This window comes from Pteropus medius, unplaced genomic scaffold (genome assembly GCF_902729225.1).
Source record: "Pteropus medius unplaced genomic scaffold, Ma_sr-lr_union100, whole genome shotgun sequence".
Classification (NCBI taxonomy): domain Eukaryota; kingdom Metazoa; phylum Chordata; class Mammalia; order Chiroptera; family Pteropodidae; genus Pteropus; species Pteropus medius.
The window spans coordinates 20377646-20398565 of NW_024349801.1; the positions used below are offsets into that span (position 1 = coordinate 20377646).

A 20920-nucleotide genomic window follows, 5' to 3' on the forward strand; every position below is an offset into this window, starting at 1 on the left:
CAGCACTAGCTCTTGAAAGGCAAGTTAGAGACTCATCTAGAACATTACAATTAAATTCTAAGGTCAGCTATTTTTTCCCTCCAAATTTTTAAAAATTAAATTTATTGGGATGACATTGGTTGATGTTTCAGGTATACATTTTTTTAATACAACATCTGTATACTATATAGTGTGCTCACCACTTGAAGTCTATTTTCCTTCCATCACCATATATTTGATCTTTTTTACCTTCTTCATCGTCCCCTCACCCTTCTCTGGTAACCACCATTCTGCTGTCTGTAACTATGAGCTTGTTTTTTTATTCATTTGTTGCTTTGTTTTATATCTCACGAGTGAAATCATGTGGTTCTTGTTCTTTTCACTTAGCACAATACTCTCAAGATCCATCCACAATGTGGCAGATGGGTAGTATTCCATTATATATATCACACCTTCTTTATCTAGTCATCCATCAAGGGACACTTCAGTTGTGGACACTTAGGCTGTTTCCATGTATTGGCCACTGTGAATAATGCTGCAATGAACATAAGTGTACATATATTTTTATGTCCCAGAATTTGGTTCTTTTTCATAGTTTCAATTTTATTCCTGAGCTCACTGAACTGCCCGTTCCTAAGTTTTCTTGTTTATCATTGAACTTCTTCCTAACTGCAATCTTTGTCATTTAAATATCATTCATGACTTTGAGTTTGGTTTCTGGAGCCTTGTCATTTTCTTTCTCTGCTCCTAAGTTACCTTGGTTGTTAATAGTATTTGATGGATTGTTGCTCTGCCTGCCCATTTTAGGTACTATTTTGTTCAGATACTATTTTGCTTTTGCCAATTCAGCAGGTTGATGGGGTACTTTCTTTTTGCTGAGCTTGGAACATCTTGGCTTTTTAGACCAGGCTTTGCCAGGGTGTGTGGGGCAGGGGAATTAAGTCCCCAATTCCCTGGCCCTACCTGCCCCTCCCAGTCCCCAGCAAAGGCTATTGGTACTGCGGTTGTTTAAAGCTTACCCATTTTCTTCACTGGGCTCAGCTGGGGAGTGTGGGGCAGGAAAATCAAGTTCATGGTCTCGCGGCTCCACTCCCGCTTCCAGTAATGGCAGTTGACACCAGTTTTTTTTTTTTTAATTTTATTATTGGTTTCACGTGCACAGTACATTGGTTACACATTTATATAGTTTATAAACTCCCCATCCCCATGACCATCTATCAACTATGAATTTGTACTTCTTTAACCCTTCATGCCCCCTTTCTCCCAGCTCTCCAACCCCACCCCACTCCTCTTCTGGCCGTCACTAGATTGTCCTCTATATATTTGTGTTTTTGATCAGTTTGTTTTGTTCCTTAGGTTTTACGTATCAAAATCATATGGTATTTCTTTCTGACTTATTTCACTCAGCATAATAACCATTTGCAGCCATCTATGTTGTTGCAAATGGTAAGATTTCATTTTTTTTTAATGGCTGAGTAATATTCTATTGTGTATGTGAACCGTAACTTCTTTATCCAATCATCTGTTGATGGGCATTCAGGTTGCTTCCCTATTTTGGCTATTGTAAATTAGCACCAATGTTTTGTTTAAAGCTTCCTAGCCACTTCTACCTGGCTGTGCCAAGATGGGGAGAGAGGAAGAGAGATGCCTTCAGGAAACTGCTTCTGCCCCTTTTAGGCTCCAGACTATAGTTTGAAGGCTGCAGCTCAAATTCTCCATGGCTACTGTGGTTGCTGGAGCCATGAGCCATAATGGGCGCTGAACTGCATCTGTGGCCTGTCTGTCTCTGTCCTTCCATCAGTACCAGTTCTTCTACTCATTCTAATATACCCACAAGTCCCAGTGCATGGTCTTTCAGGCATGTTTGTGTGTCGAGCAGATGATCCTTGGTGGAGTTATCACTGTTTGATTTGTAAATTTAAGGAGCGAAACAATGGTGTCTGATGTCACTCAGGCCACCTATTCTTTATAAGGGCTGGCCTTAAGGCTCTGCTATGTCTGTAAACGACTGGAGGGAGGGAGTCAGGCTGGGATTTCTGGGGCCTCAACCTTTGCAGACATGCAGGAAAGCTTAACATCTGAAGGACAAAAGTTGTTTGGTGATTCTGGACCCACATGTGGCTGGCCACCCGTTATCTGGTACATAAAAGAGCAGGGTGCTACTGGCTAAGCATGAAGGTGCTGTCTCCCCATGGCCGCAGTTCTTGGCACATCCACTTGGATTTGCAAGGAGCTAAAGTTACCCGACAACTCAACTTGCCAAGGAGACTGGCACCGAAGCTTCCTCTAAGTGAACGTAACCCAACAGCTACACTCAGAAGGCCAGCCAACATTAAAAATTCAAGGGGAATTTCTTTATTCCCCTAAGTTTCAGAACTATGAACATTTTTCTATTAAACTGACACATCCCTAAAAGTTTCCTCAAACCTATTACAAGTTTCACTGATTTACTCTTTTGGTTGGTGGATATAGGTGACTGACGTCTTTACTGTAAAAATAATCTCTACTTTTTTTTAGCGGGATTGGTTGCCAGTCAGGTCCAGAATGCACTGTATCATAGGACCCTGTTTCTTCACATCTGTCAACTCAATTCAGTTTTATGGACAGACCTCACCGAGTACTGATGGTATTAGATCGAACCATATGAAGTTACTATTTTTAGGAAAATTAATAAGCTTGCTCTTGAAGAGGTGTGTAAGGCATGAACTTTAAAACATCTGAATTAAAGGGATTTTCAAAAAGTCCAAGTCTACAGGATATTTGATAAACTTTATTGAAATTATTTATCCCAGTATGAAGTGGTAAATTCTAAATGCCTATAGTACATGTTCGTCAAAAGAAACTTTACTGTGCCATTATGAACCAGGTTAATAATATTTTGTAATATTTAGACATTATTTTAAAATATACTGCTTCTATATTGATAAAAACTGAAAAAAGCATCTACAGCATTTTGGATATCTTAGTATTAAAAATGTATTTAAATACCTATTTAATGTGACAAAGAATGATGTATTGCTACAAAGGTAATTTTCAAGCTTTTAAACAAAACTAAAACCAAATATAATTCATCCAAAAGACTGAAAAATATAAACTGGGCGTTTATTTGAAATTTAAAAAACGGTTTTTGTGCAATGTGTGTGTGTGCATACATATGCATATGTGCCAGTTTTTTTAAAAACAATTCTTAAGCAGACAAATCTAAAAAGTGCCCTTGTCTGAGGGCAGCAACAGGAGTTGCTCTGGTACATCCATGTACTAGGTTCTCGGGGACGCCATGTCTTCAGGTAATACTATTCAAAAGTGAAGTGGCCTTGAGAGCATTATGCTAAGTAAAATATGTCAGACAGAGACAAATACTGTATGATCTCACATGTGGAATCTAAAAAAAAATGAACTCTTAGAAACAGAACAGATTGGTAGTTGTCAGAGGCAAGGGATGGGGTAAGGTAAATGGGTGAAGGTCGTTAAAAGGTACAAACTTTCAGTTATACAATGAATAAACCCTGGACAAGACACGACTATAGCTAGCAATACTGTACTGTAATTGCTAAGAGGGTAGATTTTAAACATTTTTTTAACTATGTGAAGTGATGGATGTTATCGTGGTAGTCATTTTGTAATATATTCATATACTAAATAATTATGTTGTGCACCTTCTAACATGTTAAATGTCAATTATATCTCAATAAAACTGGGAGAAACATTTTAAATGAGGTGGCATTATATGAAAGAACAAAGTTGGACAGTACTGAACTTGCAGAGAATAGAAGCTGCTCTGGACTCCAGAAAAAGCATGCTCCTCAGATGTTCCTGGAGGTTAACAGTGGTTCCTGATTTTATAAGGAAAAAGTGAGGCAGCCCTGGGAACGCAATGCCAAAAATATAAGATTTTGATACCTCAAGTATCTTTTCATCTTATTTAATGGCAGCAAGGGTTAAATATAATGTACAATAGAACACGGCTAACATTTTTTCAAAACATATTTTTAATAGCATAGATCGCCCTTTTAAATGAAAACGCATCAGATACTGTCAATGGAAAAACAATTTACAAAGTTCTATTTACATGTAACTTTTCCAGAGTACACCTACTGCATAAAACAAATATGTGGGTTATTTCATTCAAATAACAAGAATTTGCCATTTGATGATCAAGATAATTCTTGAAATCTCTAACAATCTGCTAATTTTTTTTAAACACAAATGTTTATTTGGTCTTTTAAATAACAGGCACCCTTAGAAAATGTATTTCACCTTTCTTTTAGACTTCTACTAGGCTTTAGCTACAAGTACATAGCACCAAAATCCATTTTTGTAATATCAATATTAGTAATTAATATTGATTTTTAAAATACACAAAATTTCATGTAGACATACTGGAAAAATTAGAACTTCAGACAAGTATGGATATAAAATTTTATAAAATGGGAAGTTAAAGACTTTTAAAAAACAGTAATTTAAAAATGCAAACAATATTCTTTGATTAGAAAACCAGGTAAGTTTAAACTGATTAGACTATAAAACTTAGGGTCTTAGAACATCTTTGGTTTAAAAATCAAGACTACTCGATTTTTAAAATCAACCCTAATCTATTACAAAATTTTAGATCAGTGTAGAAATTCCAAAAGTTACTAAAAGGCTAAGTGGTGCCAGGTTTTTAAAGATCAAAGTAAACATCAGTTTTCTCCCTTGTAATTATGATTGTTGATTTTTCTGCACTCAATCAGATGAATATTCATCTTTAAAGTTATTTATGAAGAAATATTTTCTTCAATTAATATTTTCTTCAATTAGATGATGAACTATTGCATTGTAGCTCAAAACTGGAATGGTACAAGCAAAACACTCAACTTCATATTTTGATAAATAGTAAATGAAAATGATATTATCCATAAGTATGATACACAATTCTAGGTGAAGTCTTGCCTACCTACGTTTAAAAAAACAACAACAAAACTTATGGGAGGAAAGGAACACATACTTATCAATGCATTGACTTACAGGATAGCGCAAGCAAGACAGCCTTGCTAAAAGTGTAATGGTAGCCTTATATACCTGCTCCATGCTGGCTCCCTACCCTGCTGGAACAGTGCAGTCTGTAAAATCAAGTACATTTCCAAAGTAGTATATGAAAAGGAGAAAGAGAGAGAGAGATACTTGCTAACTTTAAAAAAATCAGCAGCCTATGACTGAAAGGGAATAGTGCAAGGTTAATCTTTGGCCCCTTTAAAATATTGGATACTAATTCAAAGAAACAAACACACCTGTTAAGAAGGCTTATTATGACAGTACACAAGAAGCTGCCTAGTTCATTGGATAAACTGTCCACTCCAAGCTAAAGGAGCAGACATTCTGTAACTCAATTTCAAAAATTTAAAAAAAAAAAAAAAAAAAAAGTTAACAACAGACTTCTCTGCGACTCTGAAATGAGATTCTTCCCTTTAGAAAAATCTCCCTATATATGACATAGCCAGCTCTGAATTTCTGAGGCCAGGATTACTCAGATTCCTTTGTCCCTGCCTTCGCCAGCTGTAATGCCTCTACCACCTTCCAGGGCATGGATACAGGTCTAAATCCTCTATTACACTGGTGGTCTGGAGTCAGTCTTCCCACCACAGCACACTGTTCAATTGTTCACCTTGGTACTTTGAGTAATATGAAGACAACTTTCATTACGAGAAATTACTTTTACATAATATGGACTAAAAAGTGTAAGATGAAAGGAAACATAATAAAAATTAGATTTACGAAGAGCAGTTTTCCTTACTGGTTGGAAAATTTGTAGTGAGTGGTGATTAAATACCATTTATGGAACTGTGCATTGCATATAGAAAATTCACACTAAACTGTTTGACACTTGATTTATACGCATGCCAGTTTCTAATTTCCTTTACAGTAACCATTAAATGACCGTTTTCATGCTCCTCAGACTTAACCTCCATCATATTTATTATCTCTGATTTCATGTGTTTAACAACAGCTTTCTTTTTGCCTTTACCCTAAATGGCCAAGAGTTGGCTGTATGCCTTTTACAGGGAAGAAGATAGCTTTCCTACTCAGATGCTTTTTACTCTGGGCTTTCACAAAAATTTAATAATGCCCAAAAAAATAAAAAATAAAAATTTAATATTGTGCACATTATTAAAATGAAAAACTATAATGAATTTAGACAATGCTATATACTTTGAAAACTCTTAAGTGTTGCTAAGACATATCAGACAAGTGCAGTAACCTGGAATGTGCAGAAGACCATTTTTCCTAGAGATCTGCTTTTACTCCTCAACAGATGACTAAATTTTGAGTCATCTGTTTCAAAATTCTGGCATTGTGCTTTTTTGATAGAAGCAAAAAGCACATTCTTGCCAAGTTCATGTATTCTAAAATTTGGAAAAGTCTCCATATCCTGGAATAAGGAAAGCTTTGAAGTGCCTTGCACCTAAAAGGTGCAACAGCAATTCTGATGTCAGCAATGTCCCTTTTTGATTTAAAAAAGATTGGTCCTTAAAGACTGGTCGTTTTATTCTCCATTACTTCCTAAACATTTTTATAATTGTATTTTTTAACCCATCATAAACCATTTAATAAGCTAAAACTGATTTTAGCAGAAAGTAGAAATAGTGCTTTAAAACATAAAATATCACCTACTACTGATTTTACAGCTTGAAACTGGTAACAACTTAAACTAGAAGAAAAGATACATGTAGTTTAAAAAAAGAAAGATTTCCAGTCTTTTCCCTTCTACCCAGGAAAATTTTACATCTGATATCACCAACAGGAGCCCTTGGTGACCTTTCAAAGTCCTCCAAATGTTATACTTTGGCTGACTTACTGGTGGTCTCCTTCAACTCGTCTCTTGCGAACTGTGTGAAAAATAAAAGAAAGTATGTTAAAAATCCCTGTTAGTTTGTACAGTGATAACTTACTTATTACAAACAAATTTCTGTATAATCCAATTATAGTTATACAAAAATGAAATGTCTGTTTCTGGTTCAACTGGCCTTTAAAATAAAAAATTTCACATCCTTCATCCTTATTATTTACCTGCTGGGAAATGAGGGGCTTTGAAATGAGAACTGCATGTCCTAAGCTTACCTGTGTTTACACAGCCATGTTAGAAATCTAAAACAATGATTAGCAATCACATTCAAGTCATGGTGCCTGTCTCATTTGTTTATTAAAAAAGTTTATACCTCCATTAAAAAAATGATTAAGAAATTATTGTGTTAAATTTTGAAATGACACCCGAACAGTTGGAATTAGAAAGTATTAAAATTAACTATATGCATGCTCTTCTGATTAGGCACTATAATCTATTTCCTTAGTCTGTGATAGAATATACCAAAAACAGTTTTGTCATTTTTAAAGTTGACTTGCTACTGCTCTAGTCCATGTTAATGAAGAACAAGTTTCATGTGTTTATTGAAATACTAAGGGGAAAAATAAAATGGAGACTTTAGTCCTCAAAAGCAAACCTAATTCACATATATATATAGATAGATCTCTGAAAAATATAGAAATGTCTGAGAAACAAACCAGATAATTCTTTAGGGTAGAACATTTCCAAGAAAATTATGAGTGGCAACAGGGTTTGGATGTTACTGACAGACCATTTCAGATGTTATGCATGTTATAAAAATATACATGTTATAAAACAAGATCTATAGGACAGAGCGGAGTAAACAAAAACTGTAGAAAATTATGTAGTTAGCTGGTGTAAAAATAGGAATAAGACACTATAAGTTTAATTGAATACTGCATGTGTAACATATAACCTCTTTGCTGTTAGAGCTATGACACTTCATAGCTGGAGAGATGGCGAGTAGGTAGGATTATTTCAATGAATAGTTGAGATGAAAACAATGAGAAAGGGAATGACATTATCGAAATCAGAACACTAAAGATTTGATTATAGCCCTATTTGCGAGGTGAAGAAAAATTATATGACTGAGAGATTCTGTACAAGTTTCTTTCAAGTCTTGTTCTTTGATATCTCTTTCCAGTGACTACATATTAGACTGCATTTAAGAAAACAAAGTCTTCAGGCTTGCCACACTGATCTGTAGGCAGAGATCAGAGTATAGGGCTGAAAAAAAAATTAAGATAAGGGTTCTGGGAGCACAACACAGCAGAAGATGGAGCAGAGCCATTCCTGACTCTTTCTCACTTGGTGCCAGCTATTACCTTCTAGCAATTCCTTGGTTCAGCCTCCAGATGAGAGGCTTGGATATCTGGCCCCATTACCAATTATTTGGCAATTTCTTTCCAAAATCCACTGCACTAACATAAGTTCTCAATACTTCATGATCAGTCAATTGCAAATAAGTCCTACTAAGCTCATATCATCTCTAACTCTAAAAATAAGAATTTTTTTTGAACTATCATTTTAAGCATGCATTCAGTGGCCTATGATGGCTCTGGAATGCCTCCCACATAAAATCCAAAGAAATCTAAGTCTTTTACCATGTAATCTTAGTGCCTTCTCCCAGCATTCCCTCTTAGCCTGCTGACATCACATTTTTATTGTTAGCTTCAAGCAGCAAGTACATATTGAAAATTTATTCTGGAAGCAGCATCTTCCTATTAGAGTCAGTTCTCAAATTTTGCAGGCTGTCCTCGGAATATAAATAACTTACTTGCTCCCACATCTGAGCTTTTATCCATGCAATTCCCCACTCTAGGAATGTCCTTATTCTCATTTCATGCCTGAGTCTAGATTTTATGCCTGAAAATCTAGTTTGGATCAGAATGAGAATGAGATGGGAGGGAGGTGACCTAGAGAGCTACCAGCACAAAGCTGTTTGCTTTCTCTCAGTTCTGCTTTGTGTCAGATCACGATTCCTTTAACATGGCCTCCTCACCCTCTGCACACACAGCCATGCACAGCTACTCAACTGCTCAATGTCAACATAAAGCAGCCTAGGAAATAATTTTCACCTAGTCCCTCATCTTCCATCTGTCGAAAATCTCCCTTACTCACTTCTTTTCTTATAGAAATCTGAGCAAAGTGCCTGCCACAACAGACTCCTCAGAAGAGCACAACTGCTAAGGCCTTGCAAAGGTTGGCATCCTTGTTGTTGGGTGACATGGGCTCTCACTGTGCTGCTCTCCTGTATAACAGCTGCTGGGATCACTTGCCTCCTGGGAGGGACACAGATGACAGAGATGGTTGGGGCTACAAATCTGTTGGTAGGATCCTGAGATAGCTAAGGTAGTTTCAGAGGACAGAAAAAATGGAGAATGCTTTTGGCTTAAGTTTATTGCTATTTAATTCTGAGAAAATTAAACTTTGAGCAGCAATCAAATTCTATCACTTTCTTTATTCACTTTATAAATCTTTATTAACTGCCTACTACTGTCAGGCATAGTTTTAAGAGAGTTGTGGATTCAACAGATACATATGGCCTCTGCCCTCAAAAAGCTTGAAAAAGTCTTTGAAAACAGACAATCACAATGAAGTATAACTAACTTACTAAGTAAAAACTTTTTTTAGAGCCAAGAATCTATGTTCTTGAAGTTCTTAAATTATTTGTGAAGTTCAGACTTGAGAAACATGACTCTAAAAAGCAAAATTAAATACCTGAAGGAAACTATAGAAGCCAACTAGTGAACCAATGTAAAACAATTAGCATGACTTTGCAAACTAATACTTTTTCCCCAGTGATCTCAATTAAAGGAATGAAGTTGTATTTTTTCTGCTCCAGAAACCTTTAAGGAATTCAAATTCAAATACAGCTGAAGCTTAAAACAACTGCATTACTTTGAAATGTTACTCCATTTGAGAAGTTTTATTTTAATTCTTGTCTAAACGCATATTTTAAAATATCTCAGTGACAAACACCAAACTTAAAAGAAGAGTCGATTTTTAGACACGTGCAGAAACAAAATTATAAGCATCTTATTTTTTAATTCAGCTTTGGCTGGAAAATTTATTTCAAGCAGAAGCCATAAGCCTCAACAGTTCAAGAGGAACCATGAAAGGAAGGGAGACTCCTGACCTAGATGTGTGCAGTGAGAAGACCAACTGCCTAGTAATAGCTGTTAGGGAGACTGGTAAGTACAGCGAACATTTACATACCATTGACTATAAAAATTTGGGTTCAAGTTATAATTATTCTGTATGTTATAAGACTGAATTTCTCTCTAGGCCTGTTTGAGAAAAAGGGCAAAACCTTTCCTGTAATGTTGAAGTCTTTGCTTTGATAGCACCAAGTAGTGACTTGTTGAGAACAAAATACTTGTTATAAGAAGCATTTATTATAATGTTTGTTGTAGGAAACTTTGTTTACTTAAAGTTGTGAAATGATTGTTACGAGAAAAAGATTTTACCCACTAACCAACCCAATAATCACTACAACCTCACTTAAACTGACCAGATTCAATCGGTATAAAAAGGACCCCATAGATTTTAGAAACAAAGGCCAAATAATCTCTGTTAAAATTTATTTTAAAAGTAAAAAAAAAAGTTCCTCCAATACATTAGCTTAATGGTATAATTTGGAAATTTGACTTGATACTGCATATATCTTACCTAAGTCATTGTTTTTTGTTATAGCATCCGCTGCTCTGGTTCGGGGTCCCTGCTGTGTAAACTGATATCCAAATTTAAGGATATTTGTATTTTCCTCAAGCATCCTGGCAATTTCCAATTCTACAGCCGTCCCCAACTGCTGCCTCTGGAATAATCAGAGATACAGAACAGTATTAATAAACTAGATCAAAATGCTTTTCCAGGTAAGTCAAGACTAAGACACTGAAGTACTTACTATTTCTGTTGGTCTTTTAAAGGTTTCCCAATTTTTATACATACATAAGAGAAACAAAATTTTAAAGTTCAGTACATATCATACAGACACTGAAAAGTTGTGGATTACCACAATGAGATACTGCTTCATACCCACAGGATAACTGTTAATCAAAAACACACAGGCAATGACAAGGGTGGCAAGGATGTGGACAAACTGGGACCCTCACATAAGCTAGTGGGACTGTAAAATGGTGGAGTTGCAGTTGCTGTGGAAAACAAGTTGGCCATTCTCAAAAAGTTAAACATAAGAGTTATCATATGACAGAGCAACTCCATTCCTAGGTACATACCCATGAAAAATGAAAACGTATGTTCATATAAGAACTGGTATATGAATGTTCACAGAAGCATTATTCCTAATATTCAAAAGGTAGAAACCCAAATGTAATGGAATATTATTCAGCCATGAAGATGAATAAGTACTTATATATGCTATGACATGGATGAACCTCCAGAACATTTTGCTAAGGGAAAGAAGGCAGGCAGAAAAGACCACATATTACATAATTCTATTTATATAAATTGTCCAGAATAGGCAAATACATAGTGACAGAAAGTAGGTTAGTAGTTATCAGGGGCTGGTGGGAGGGGTGAATAGGGAGTGACTGCTAATGGATATGGAGTTGCTTTGTGGGGTGATGAAAATGTTCTGGAATTAGATAGTGGTGATGGTTCCAAAACTCTATGAATATACTAAGAACCTATACTAAAAATATTAAGTTAATATTCCAGATGCCTCAAATGCCCTCTCATTCCCTTTTGTGTCACCACCTTCCCAAATGGCTCCATGAAAGCCCTCCTCCCACCTGCCCGAGTCCCCAAGCCCTACGCAGCCATGTGGGCTGTAGTTTCCTCAAAGTTACTGCTGTAGCACTGACCTGATTGTCAATCTTGAGCTCTGCCAGGGTTTCATTATCTCTTAAAGCATTAATTAGTGCTAGAATCCCAGCTCCTGTAATAAAGTTGGACTCCATATTTAAGCTTTTCAAATTTTTGTTCACTCTCAGCATATCAGCAAAAGCCTAGAAATTAAAAGAAAATATTTGGAGATTAAAATATGACAGCACCTATTACACACTGTATATGCCCCTGGCATGTAGTCATAAATCTAATATTATCAATAGCAGCTTACTTACAATAGCGACAGGGTCATTGCTCCGCGTGGCTGCAAGACTGAAATATTTCACATGTGTGTTGGTCTCCAAAGCCTTCGCAAAACCTTTTAGGGTTGGAACCGGTATATTCTGGAAAGACAGTAGTGTGAGACATTAATACATTTCAGTGTTCAGGACATTCAGATCATTAATCACATATTTTTGTGTTTACTTTTGCTCATTAAAATATACTCAGAAATTATATAAACACACAACAGTTAGTCTACAAATGAAAACAAATAATTCAGTCTCCTCTGTATCTATCTGACTTCTGCATTATGGTAAATTTGCATAAACTGTTGACCTGGAGCAGAGTATATATCAACCATTTCTCTAGCATTTAGGTTCAAGAAACTCTTGCTATTCTACATTTAATTATTCATGTTATAAGAAGTCAGCACTTGAGTATTCAAAGTGAATCCACTTTCTACAAAGAGAAAGATGTGGGAGCCCACCTCTAGTGAGTATGATTCCTGAGGCAGATGACATACTGTTCTCAGTGCTTTAGTTTATACTCCGAGGTATTAAGAGAGATTAACCCTACACTACTTGAAATGTGGAAACACATAGTTCTAGAAGGCACTAATTTTTTCCTTTAGTATTAAGACTTCAATTCTCTGTAGCTTGGTTATTTTCAGAACATTACTGTTGATTTAGAGACAGAGATATATGAGGAAAGGATTTTTAAAGAATTAATAAAATTTGTGATCAACTAGGGATATTAGCTTTTTCCAAGGCTTTCATTCTTCCACTTATAGGAAAGAACACTTGCTAGAAGGGTACAGAGGTTTTATACTCCAGGTTCTTTAATTCCAGATGCTACCTCCAGCCCCAATTCAGATAAAACAAGATTTAAAATGAGGAATTTGGAATAAAGCTATTATGTAATGGCCAATACCCATGGGATAATTTGAGTTTATTCTTTGGTAACTAGTTATCCCTATCCTATGCCCTTGTAGCTCATTTCTTCATTTACTCCAGTGAAGAGCTGTAATTAAGATCCCAGAAAGCCTACTTCTAAGTGTTTACTCAAAGAAATAAAAACATGTTTACACAAAACATATGACTGGATGTGAATGTGTATAGTGGTTTTACTTATAATCATCCTAAACTAGACATAACCCATATGTCTGTCAACTGGTGAATGGATAAACAAATTGCACCATAGTCATACAATACAATACTATTTGACAATATAGAGAAACAAACTACTGATAAATGCAACAACACGGATGAATCTCAAATGCATTACGCTAAGTGAAAGAAGACTCGAAGGTACATACTATATGATTCCATTTATATGATTCTGTAGAAGGCAAAATGACAGGGAAAGAAAACAAATCAGTGATTGACAGGGGCTAGAGCTGGGGGCAGAGAATGTAGATGAAGGGGTATGACATATTCTACATCTGATTGTGGCAGTGGTTGTACAACTGTATGCATTTGTCAAAACTCATAGAACTGTACACTAAAAAGAGAGAATTTTATTGTAGGTAAATTAAACCTTAAGAAACCTGATAAAAAAACAAAACCAAAAGACTAAATAATCTGAAAAGCAGGCAATACTTTGGAAGCCAAAGAGATTTACACTGACAAGTATGTAGGGTTTACATTTTCATATGATACTCTTTAAAAACTAAGTCAGAATAATACTGTAATACTTTTAATTTCTAAAATATGAAGAAATCTGTGTTAGCAGGCTACTGGGAGCAAAAACTTTACCTTTATGTAGAAAAAATTAAACTATATCAAAACTGCCCAGCTCTCATGCTAGATCTACTTGACTCAAAGCAATTCAAAACTTTGTTTGCTTAGCATAGCTACCTTTATATTATTCAAATTAACTTCAACAAGACGAGCATCATTTTCTTTAATTCTCTTTAAACTTTCTTCAACATTGGTTGGATTTGGCGGTTCATCAAATACTGGAACAATCTTTTCACCTTTTACTACATCTGCAGTAATAAATGAGAAGAGCAAGAGTCTCTTTGGTTTGACACTATTACAGTGGATGCATACATGAACTTTCTAACACATATAACATACACAAATATATTTAGAAGAACGAAAAGTTTCTTCTCCATGCTTTCTTAATGATCCTTTATGTGTTGACATATTTAAAGTACTCAAAATTTTACTGAATATATACCAAGCATAATTCAACATTTCTTTGCAATGTATCAGCCTTCAAAAATGAATATTTTCCCTGCCTCTTGGTTTATTAAGATATCTTTACCACTAAAATATATTTGATAACACAAACCAATATTCCCATTTATTTTTAGCAATGTTTAAGATAAAGTTTGAATATGATCAAATCTAACATTTACTACCATTTTCTCTGAGATCTAATAATTACTGTAAAGGCAGTAAGAATCATAGACTTGAATAAATAAATACAGCCTTGATGAGAAGAGTAAGGCGATGGAAAGACACCTTACCAAGGAGAGTACTACGCAATGGAAAAAGGGGAGGATTCTCTACTAAGAAGAATAGGAATAGAGAATGGGGAGACAGAGAGAGGTAATGGTACAACAGAGCTGCTGCTGAGGCAGAAATTCCAAAAATTACTGCCCTCCTTCATTCATAACCCCAATCCTTCACCACATATACTATACCCATGCACATGGCCAGGATACAACTATGCAAAGTTAAAAGAGGACCTGGAAGTCCTGAACCCTCTAATAAGATAAGTGTGCTCTGACATGTATGTGGAGGTCTATGAACACCCTATAACAGGCAAACTTTTATGGATAAACTTTCTGGAGAGAGCACCAGATTCTCAAAGAATCAGATTCTCAAAGAGGTGACTGACTACAAAAATGTTAAGAACAACTGACATGGAAAGACTGACAGGCTCATTTTCTGGCTCACTTCTTCCTATCTGCTCTCCTCTAGCTTTTAGGAGCAAAAATCATCTGAAAACAAGGTATATACTTATTCATACAATAAATTACTTTGAAGAGCACTTTGTTCTTTTCAAATAAAACACACACACACACACACACAGCTTAGATGGAGGTCTGAAAATTATATTTTTGAGGACAGTTGAAAGATCTAGATATAATTAGCTTGGAAGTATATATTAAAAGAATATCCTCATTTTAAGATTTATCCTGTTGAAGGAGGAGAGAAAAATTTCATGTTGTTCTGCAAGGCTGGGTTAGAATTTTGCCAGGAGGCAGAATTTAGTTCAATATAAAGGAAGAGCTTCCTAACAGAACTCTGCTAAAAGGACAGAATGGGTCCCTCTCAAGCATTTCAGCAGGGCAGTATTCCTCAAGATGGTAGATTAAGGGGGCTGAAGAAGAGCTTCCTCACTGAATGGAAAATTGAACAAGTTCTTTCTCAATTTAAAATTTTATAAAAACCAAGAGTCCTTTCCCCATGCCATGGAATACGTATATTTAAGGAGCCTTGCTCCCTAATAAAATAATGGATCCAGTCAATGAGATGCTAAAACCCTTAAGAAAGGTTTATGGGGAACTTTAAATGGATGGATCAGGCTGCAACATTTGAATCCACTGATCAAACCTAATACATTTCCCAAAGAGGAATGGCCAGACAGGATAGGCTTCCTAATGTGATTCAATCACCACCTAGAAAGCATTCTTGCCAAAAACAAAAACCAAAAAATTGCACCTGAATCTGATCAAGCCTCTAGAAAATAACAGTTTACAGAAACATAGGAGATAGAGAAACATGGAAAATGAAAGCACAGGTTGCAATCAGCCAAATCCAGAATGTAGAAAATTCTATGTAACTATTAGCCCAGTTTCTTCCAGAAATAAATGGCATGAAGAAAGGAGAAAGAGGTTGAGGAGAAGAACTATTAAGAAATTAAGAAAAACTGAATCTATATGACAACAAAATGCAATGTGATCTTTATTTGGACCCTGACTGGAACAAACCAACAGTGGAACGTTTTTAAGAAAACAGGGAAGTCTGAACATGTACTGGGTATTAGATAATATGAAGAAATTATTGTTAATTTTTAAGTTTGATAATGGCGTGTTAAAAGTCCTTACTTGGGAAAGACACATATGGAAATATTTATGAGTAAAGCAATACAAACAAACAGGATATGCTTTTAAGTATTCCAGGAAAAAAAAGAGGTGGGAGGGGTAAGGAGGGAGGCAGATGCTGAGAGATACAAGGCTGGCAAAATGTTAAAAAGAGCTGAAGCTGGGTGATGCATATATTATTCTCTCTTCTACTATATATGCTTGAACATTTCTACAACAAATTATAGAACATTCATAAATGAGTGTAATACAGATGTCTGAATGAGATAGCTCTGTATGTACTAACCAGAAAACATTATATATTGCTAAGTGATACACCTTCTAGCATGTGTTAAAATCCTCACCACTGACTTTAAGTGACATTCAAGTTAGTTCCTTAATCGTTCCAAAACCTCAGCTCCTTCACATGCAAATTAAGGATAATAATAATATCTATTTCATAGAATTGTTGTTAAGTGTTAAATGAGAACAAGTCACATTAAAGAGCTGTGCACAGAACATGGCCCATAGTCAGCATTCAAAAATATCAGCCAATAGTACTTTTTTAGAAAATTAAGTTGCAAGAGCTATTTATAGTATAATTCCATTTTTGTAAAAAAAAATAAAAATAAAAAAATAAAAATATATAACATACAAAAAAGATTATATACGTACATAAGTTTGCATAAACATAATACAAAGTCTAGAAAGATACAAACCAACTTGCTAATAATTAGGGTTGGGGGTGTGGAGAGTAGGAGGCATGATGGCTACAAATAGACACTTTTACTTCCTACTTTATTCATTTAGGTATTGTTAAAATGTGCTACAAAAGTATGTATTACTTCGGTAATTTTAAAACATCCTATAAATGAATTTTTAAAAAGCTTTGGTTTAGGCTATTTAATACTTTACATCAGACTAAAAGGTTTAGGAGCTAAATAGTTCTGTGGTTTCTCTTGAACCTGATTTTATAATGTACTTTGTTAGCACTGTTATGGATTTCTTGAAAATCAGTAACATTGAAAAAAAAATGTCAACAAAAGCCACATTTGATTAGCTCTTATACTGTTTACCATTAGTATTTAGTGAGGTGAGAGTGGTTCCTATATTTGCTGATACAGTAAGCATAAAATATTTAATGTTCTATTTTCAATGGTTTTCTATGTCAATGCCATCTAAATGTAATACTGAAGTTGATACATGGAGAAAGCAAAATATATTTAATGAAGGATTGGAATTCACAAAGCATTGTAAGTACTTACTTGAAAAATGTTCTTGATCGACACCATTACTACTTCCCACTATATTACACAACTGTGTATTCGTTATCAAATTGTGCATCCCAAGAATAGCTATAAATGTAGAAAAATAAAATTATCTTTTATTTCCATCAGTTTTAAACATAAAGAATTTTAGAATAAAAAATTTCTATCAAACATTTTAACATTCTCCTACTCAATTAAATACAGATTTTGCAGCCAAAAAAAAAAAAAAGGAGACAAAGTGATTAAAAATCACCTACAATCTCTTTCTCTTCAATGCCCTTATTATTTTCTGAATTCATATAGCTGTAGCCTGCCTAACCCTAAATGTAAATCTATGCTTAGCTCCATCTGGTGGCTATGGAAGAAAATTGAAACGATCTGTTTTTGCTGTTCATCTTTCTCACAAGGTTTCTAACAAAATCATGCTATACAGGGCAGATTTTCAACTTAACCTTCACTATTTTTACATCTGTCAACTCTCATATTAATTTATATTTATATTTTAGCTAAGAGTAGAAAAATAAAAGTATGGTTGAATTCTCATGTTTAAGATTAAAATAGTGTCCCTCAAAAATGATATGAGAAATAGATCTGATTGTTTTTGATGTCTTTTTACATAAACGAGGCAGAAGCTACCGTGTGCCCAGGGCCCATTCTGCAATGATGAATGCACTATTTACAAATCCATTGGTCCTCAACACCCAGGAATAAGACACCTGCTCTGGTTGTAGCACCACACCTTGATTATCCCTTTCTTGGGTCCTTCCGAAGGAACTGTCACTGCTCCTTTCAAACGTTAGTTCTTGGGACTAAGACTTCCCCTTGTGTCATATTTTTCTACCTAAGAAAATGGGTGTGTGTGGAGATAGGTGGGAGAGATAACAGTCCAGATAAGAAACTGGCAATGATGAAAATAACAGGGAGGTTTGGAGTGTCCCATATACACTTCAGAAAAGTTGGGAAAGTGGTGAGTATAGTTGAGGGCTGTTACCCAAATGCTTTCTAGTTACCCATTTTGGAGTCTTTCTGACAAAATTAAAGACTCTTTTTCAGTGTTCAGATGGGATAACTTCTAGCTGAGCACACCAAGTGATGGAAGATTTTTATAAAAGCTTTCTAAAAGAGGAACACGACGAAAGATTTCAAATAATACAATAAATTCCATTAACATAAAAATTTCACCATGAGAGAATGTAAAGAAATGGAATTCTGTATGTCAGATTTATAGTATAAAAAACGAAGCCAAATATGTGGTCACTAATTCAATAGCACTTTGCTGGGCAAAGGATGCATCTGTATAATATATATATAGGTGTGTGCTGGTGTTCCCCTCCCCTCCATACTCATTCACATTAATGTGTTTTAGGATATACCTGCGAGGTCACACAATTCTGTATCAGAAGCACTTGTCAAAGCTTCTTCTAATTCTGGATCAAGAGATACTTTTTCTTCCGTAAAAGTCTGTGCAGGTTTCTGTTTAGGAATAAATATTTTCCCTGTAAAATAAAGTGGTTTGTTAATTTCACTACTGCAATTAACTCATTACCATTTCACTCTTCTAACAAAAATTATGAGAAGTATGTGCAACTGAAGCTAAGATAAAAAGTCAAGCTTAACATCTACAATAATTCTGTTTCATCTCTAACATATATTTATAAGTTTCCAGGGCAATACTTTGGCCATGCAAGTTAGAATGGGAAAAGTAAATCAACCATTAAATTTTCTCATTTGTGGAAATATAAATAGGCTCTTTTTGGAGTAACTGAGTTACTCCACAATTATTGAATCAAAAAATAAAAGAATAAAGCAATAAACACAAAAATCTAAAATTTTAAAGAGATTAAAAAAAAAACAGAATTCACTTTCTTATTCTAAAGTAACAAATTGTTACAGTCCCTTGGGGGATGGCAGAGAATAATTATTGCAGAAATTCAAGATCTAATTGCAAAGAAATTCCTGTTACGTCCTGTGTGGTATTTTAAAACTTTTGATCACTGCTCTTCTAAGCCTCAATGGACACTAACAAGGCTATCTATTAAGAAACTAGTTATTCTAGAAACCTAGAGTGTTTATAATGTGAAAAATCAATATTTTATTACCATACGTTCAATGGAAGATTGAAAATATGAAGGGAATGAAAAATAAGGATATAACTGCAGTACAAGCTGACCAAACAAGACACAGTCACATATGGCGGGGACTGGGTTATCAAGATTGCCTCTGGTTTCTCTCCCAAGACAGGTGAAATTCTAACTAATGATCTGGAAAGGCCTATGTATGGATTCACAGAAGTGCCAACTATTTTCTTTTCTATCAGGAAACTATCAGGGAAATATGTGAGAATATGTGACCTGATTAATCTATGCAGTGGTCTATCAAAAGAAATGTTTGTGGGCTTATAATTAGTGTAGTGAGTATTGTGTACCTCTTGTTTAAGGTAACTATCAATCAGTATAGAAAGAAGGAATCCTTCCACAATACAAACTGCTTGCTCCCAAGAGTCTAGCCAAGGCTGCTAAATCCATCCACAGGACCTTAATTTTTGATATTATATTTTTAGCATTTCCATTTGGTTCTTAAAAAAAAATTTCCATGTCTGCTGAAACTCCTCATCTCTTACACGTGCTGTGCACCTGGTCCATCAGATTCTTTGGCATTTCTGTTTTAGTTATACCTAACTGATAACTCCACTATCTGGATCACCTCTAGGTCTTCTACTGTTTTCTTTCTTGACAATGAGTCACCTGTTCCTTAAGATCTTTGACTGCATGCTGGGCATTTTGAAGGAAAGTACATTTATCCCCAGAAAGGAGCATACCCCTTAGGTCAAGGCTGAATCAACATGCTCTACAGTTGAGCTGAATCTGGCTTTGTTGCAACTTTAGTTTGATTCAATTTCTCAATGGCTCCAAACATTTTGAGGACAGGATCAGGACTTTTTCTTCAGCAAGGCCTGGGATTAGAACCCTGGTGAGGTTCTAGAGATCTCCTGAGCTGCCTACTTTTTGAACTGTGAAGTGAGAGAGATTTTGCCTAATGTGTAGCCCAGGATGCCAGTATTTGACTGAGGAGCTAGCTCTCTTTGTTTTCCAGTCCCATCCTCTGCTTCTTGGGCCTTGGCAGATCTTGCAGCCCCACTCGTCTCCTCTATAGTCTGTGAAGTTGGGCATGGCCTGGAAGGGACTGCTCTAAACTCTCTTGGCTCTGGTTCTCCCCTAGCTGAAAACCTATACCTTGGGAATTTTCTCTCAGCTCTGCTTCATTGCCCCTGTTCTTGGAGCAGTATCCCTGACACTAAATGAACACTTGTAGCAAAGAACTGGGGGGTGGGGTGGGTAGTGCAGGCTCTCACTCTGTCTCTAGAGCTGCACTGTCCAATGTGGTAGTCACTAGCCACGTGTGACTATGTAAATTTAAATCAATTCAAATTAAAAATTCAGTTCCTCAGCCACACTAGCCACATTTCAAGTGCTTGATAGCCACATTTGGTTAGCACAAATATCGAACATTTCTATCACTGCAGAAAGTTCTAGTGGACAGCACTGGTCTAGGGCTTCTCTGGATTCTAATCTTTCCTGCTAGCCCCTCTATGGTCATTAAACGTTTGTTAAAAATTAGGCTGATTTCTCCTTATTCCTCTCTGGTGTTTTTCTCCCTTTCCCTACATTTCAGCCAGTAAAGAGAGCAGGAGTGAATTATCTCTTTTTG

General features: G+C 35.5%; 1 protein-coding gene across 6 annotated transcripts in view; it reads right to left on the reverse strand.

Annotated features, from left to right (window-relative positions):
* Positions 1-3962: 3962 nt before the first annotated feature.
* Positions 3963-20920, reverse strand: part of TMOD3 (tropomodulin 3) — a 54949-nt gene continuing 37991 nt past the window's right edge. For all 6 annotated transcript variants that reach the window (XM_039889039.1, XM_039889038.1, XM_039889041.1 and 3 more), the window contains 7 exons: positions 18586-18708; positions 17210-17299; positions 13765-13895; positions 11923-12030; positions 11665-11808; positions 10511-10655; positions 3963-6842 (listed from right to left, as the gene is read on the reverse strand). In XM_039889039.1, coding sequence (XP_039744973.1) covers positions 6808-6842; positions 10511-10655; positions 11665-11808; positions 11923-12030; positions 13765-13895; positions 17210-17299; positions 18586-18708 — 776 coding nt within the window. In that variant the 3' untranslated portion in view covers positions 3963-6807. The remainder of the gene's footprint in view (positions 6843-10510; positions 10656-11664; positions 11809-11922; positions 12031-13764; positions 13896-17209; positions 17300-18585; positions 18709-20920) is intronic.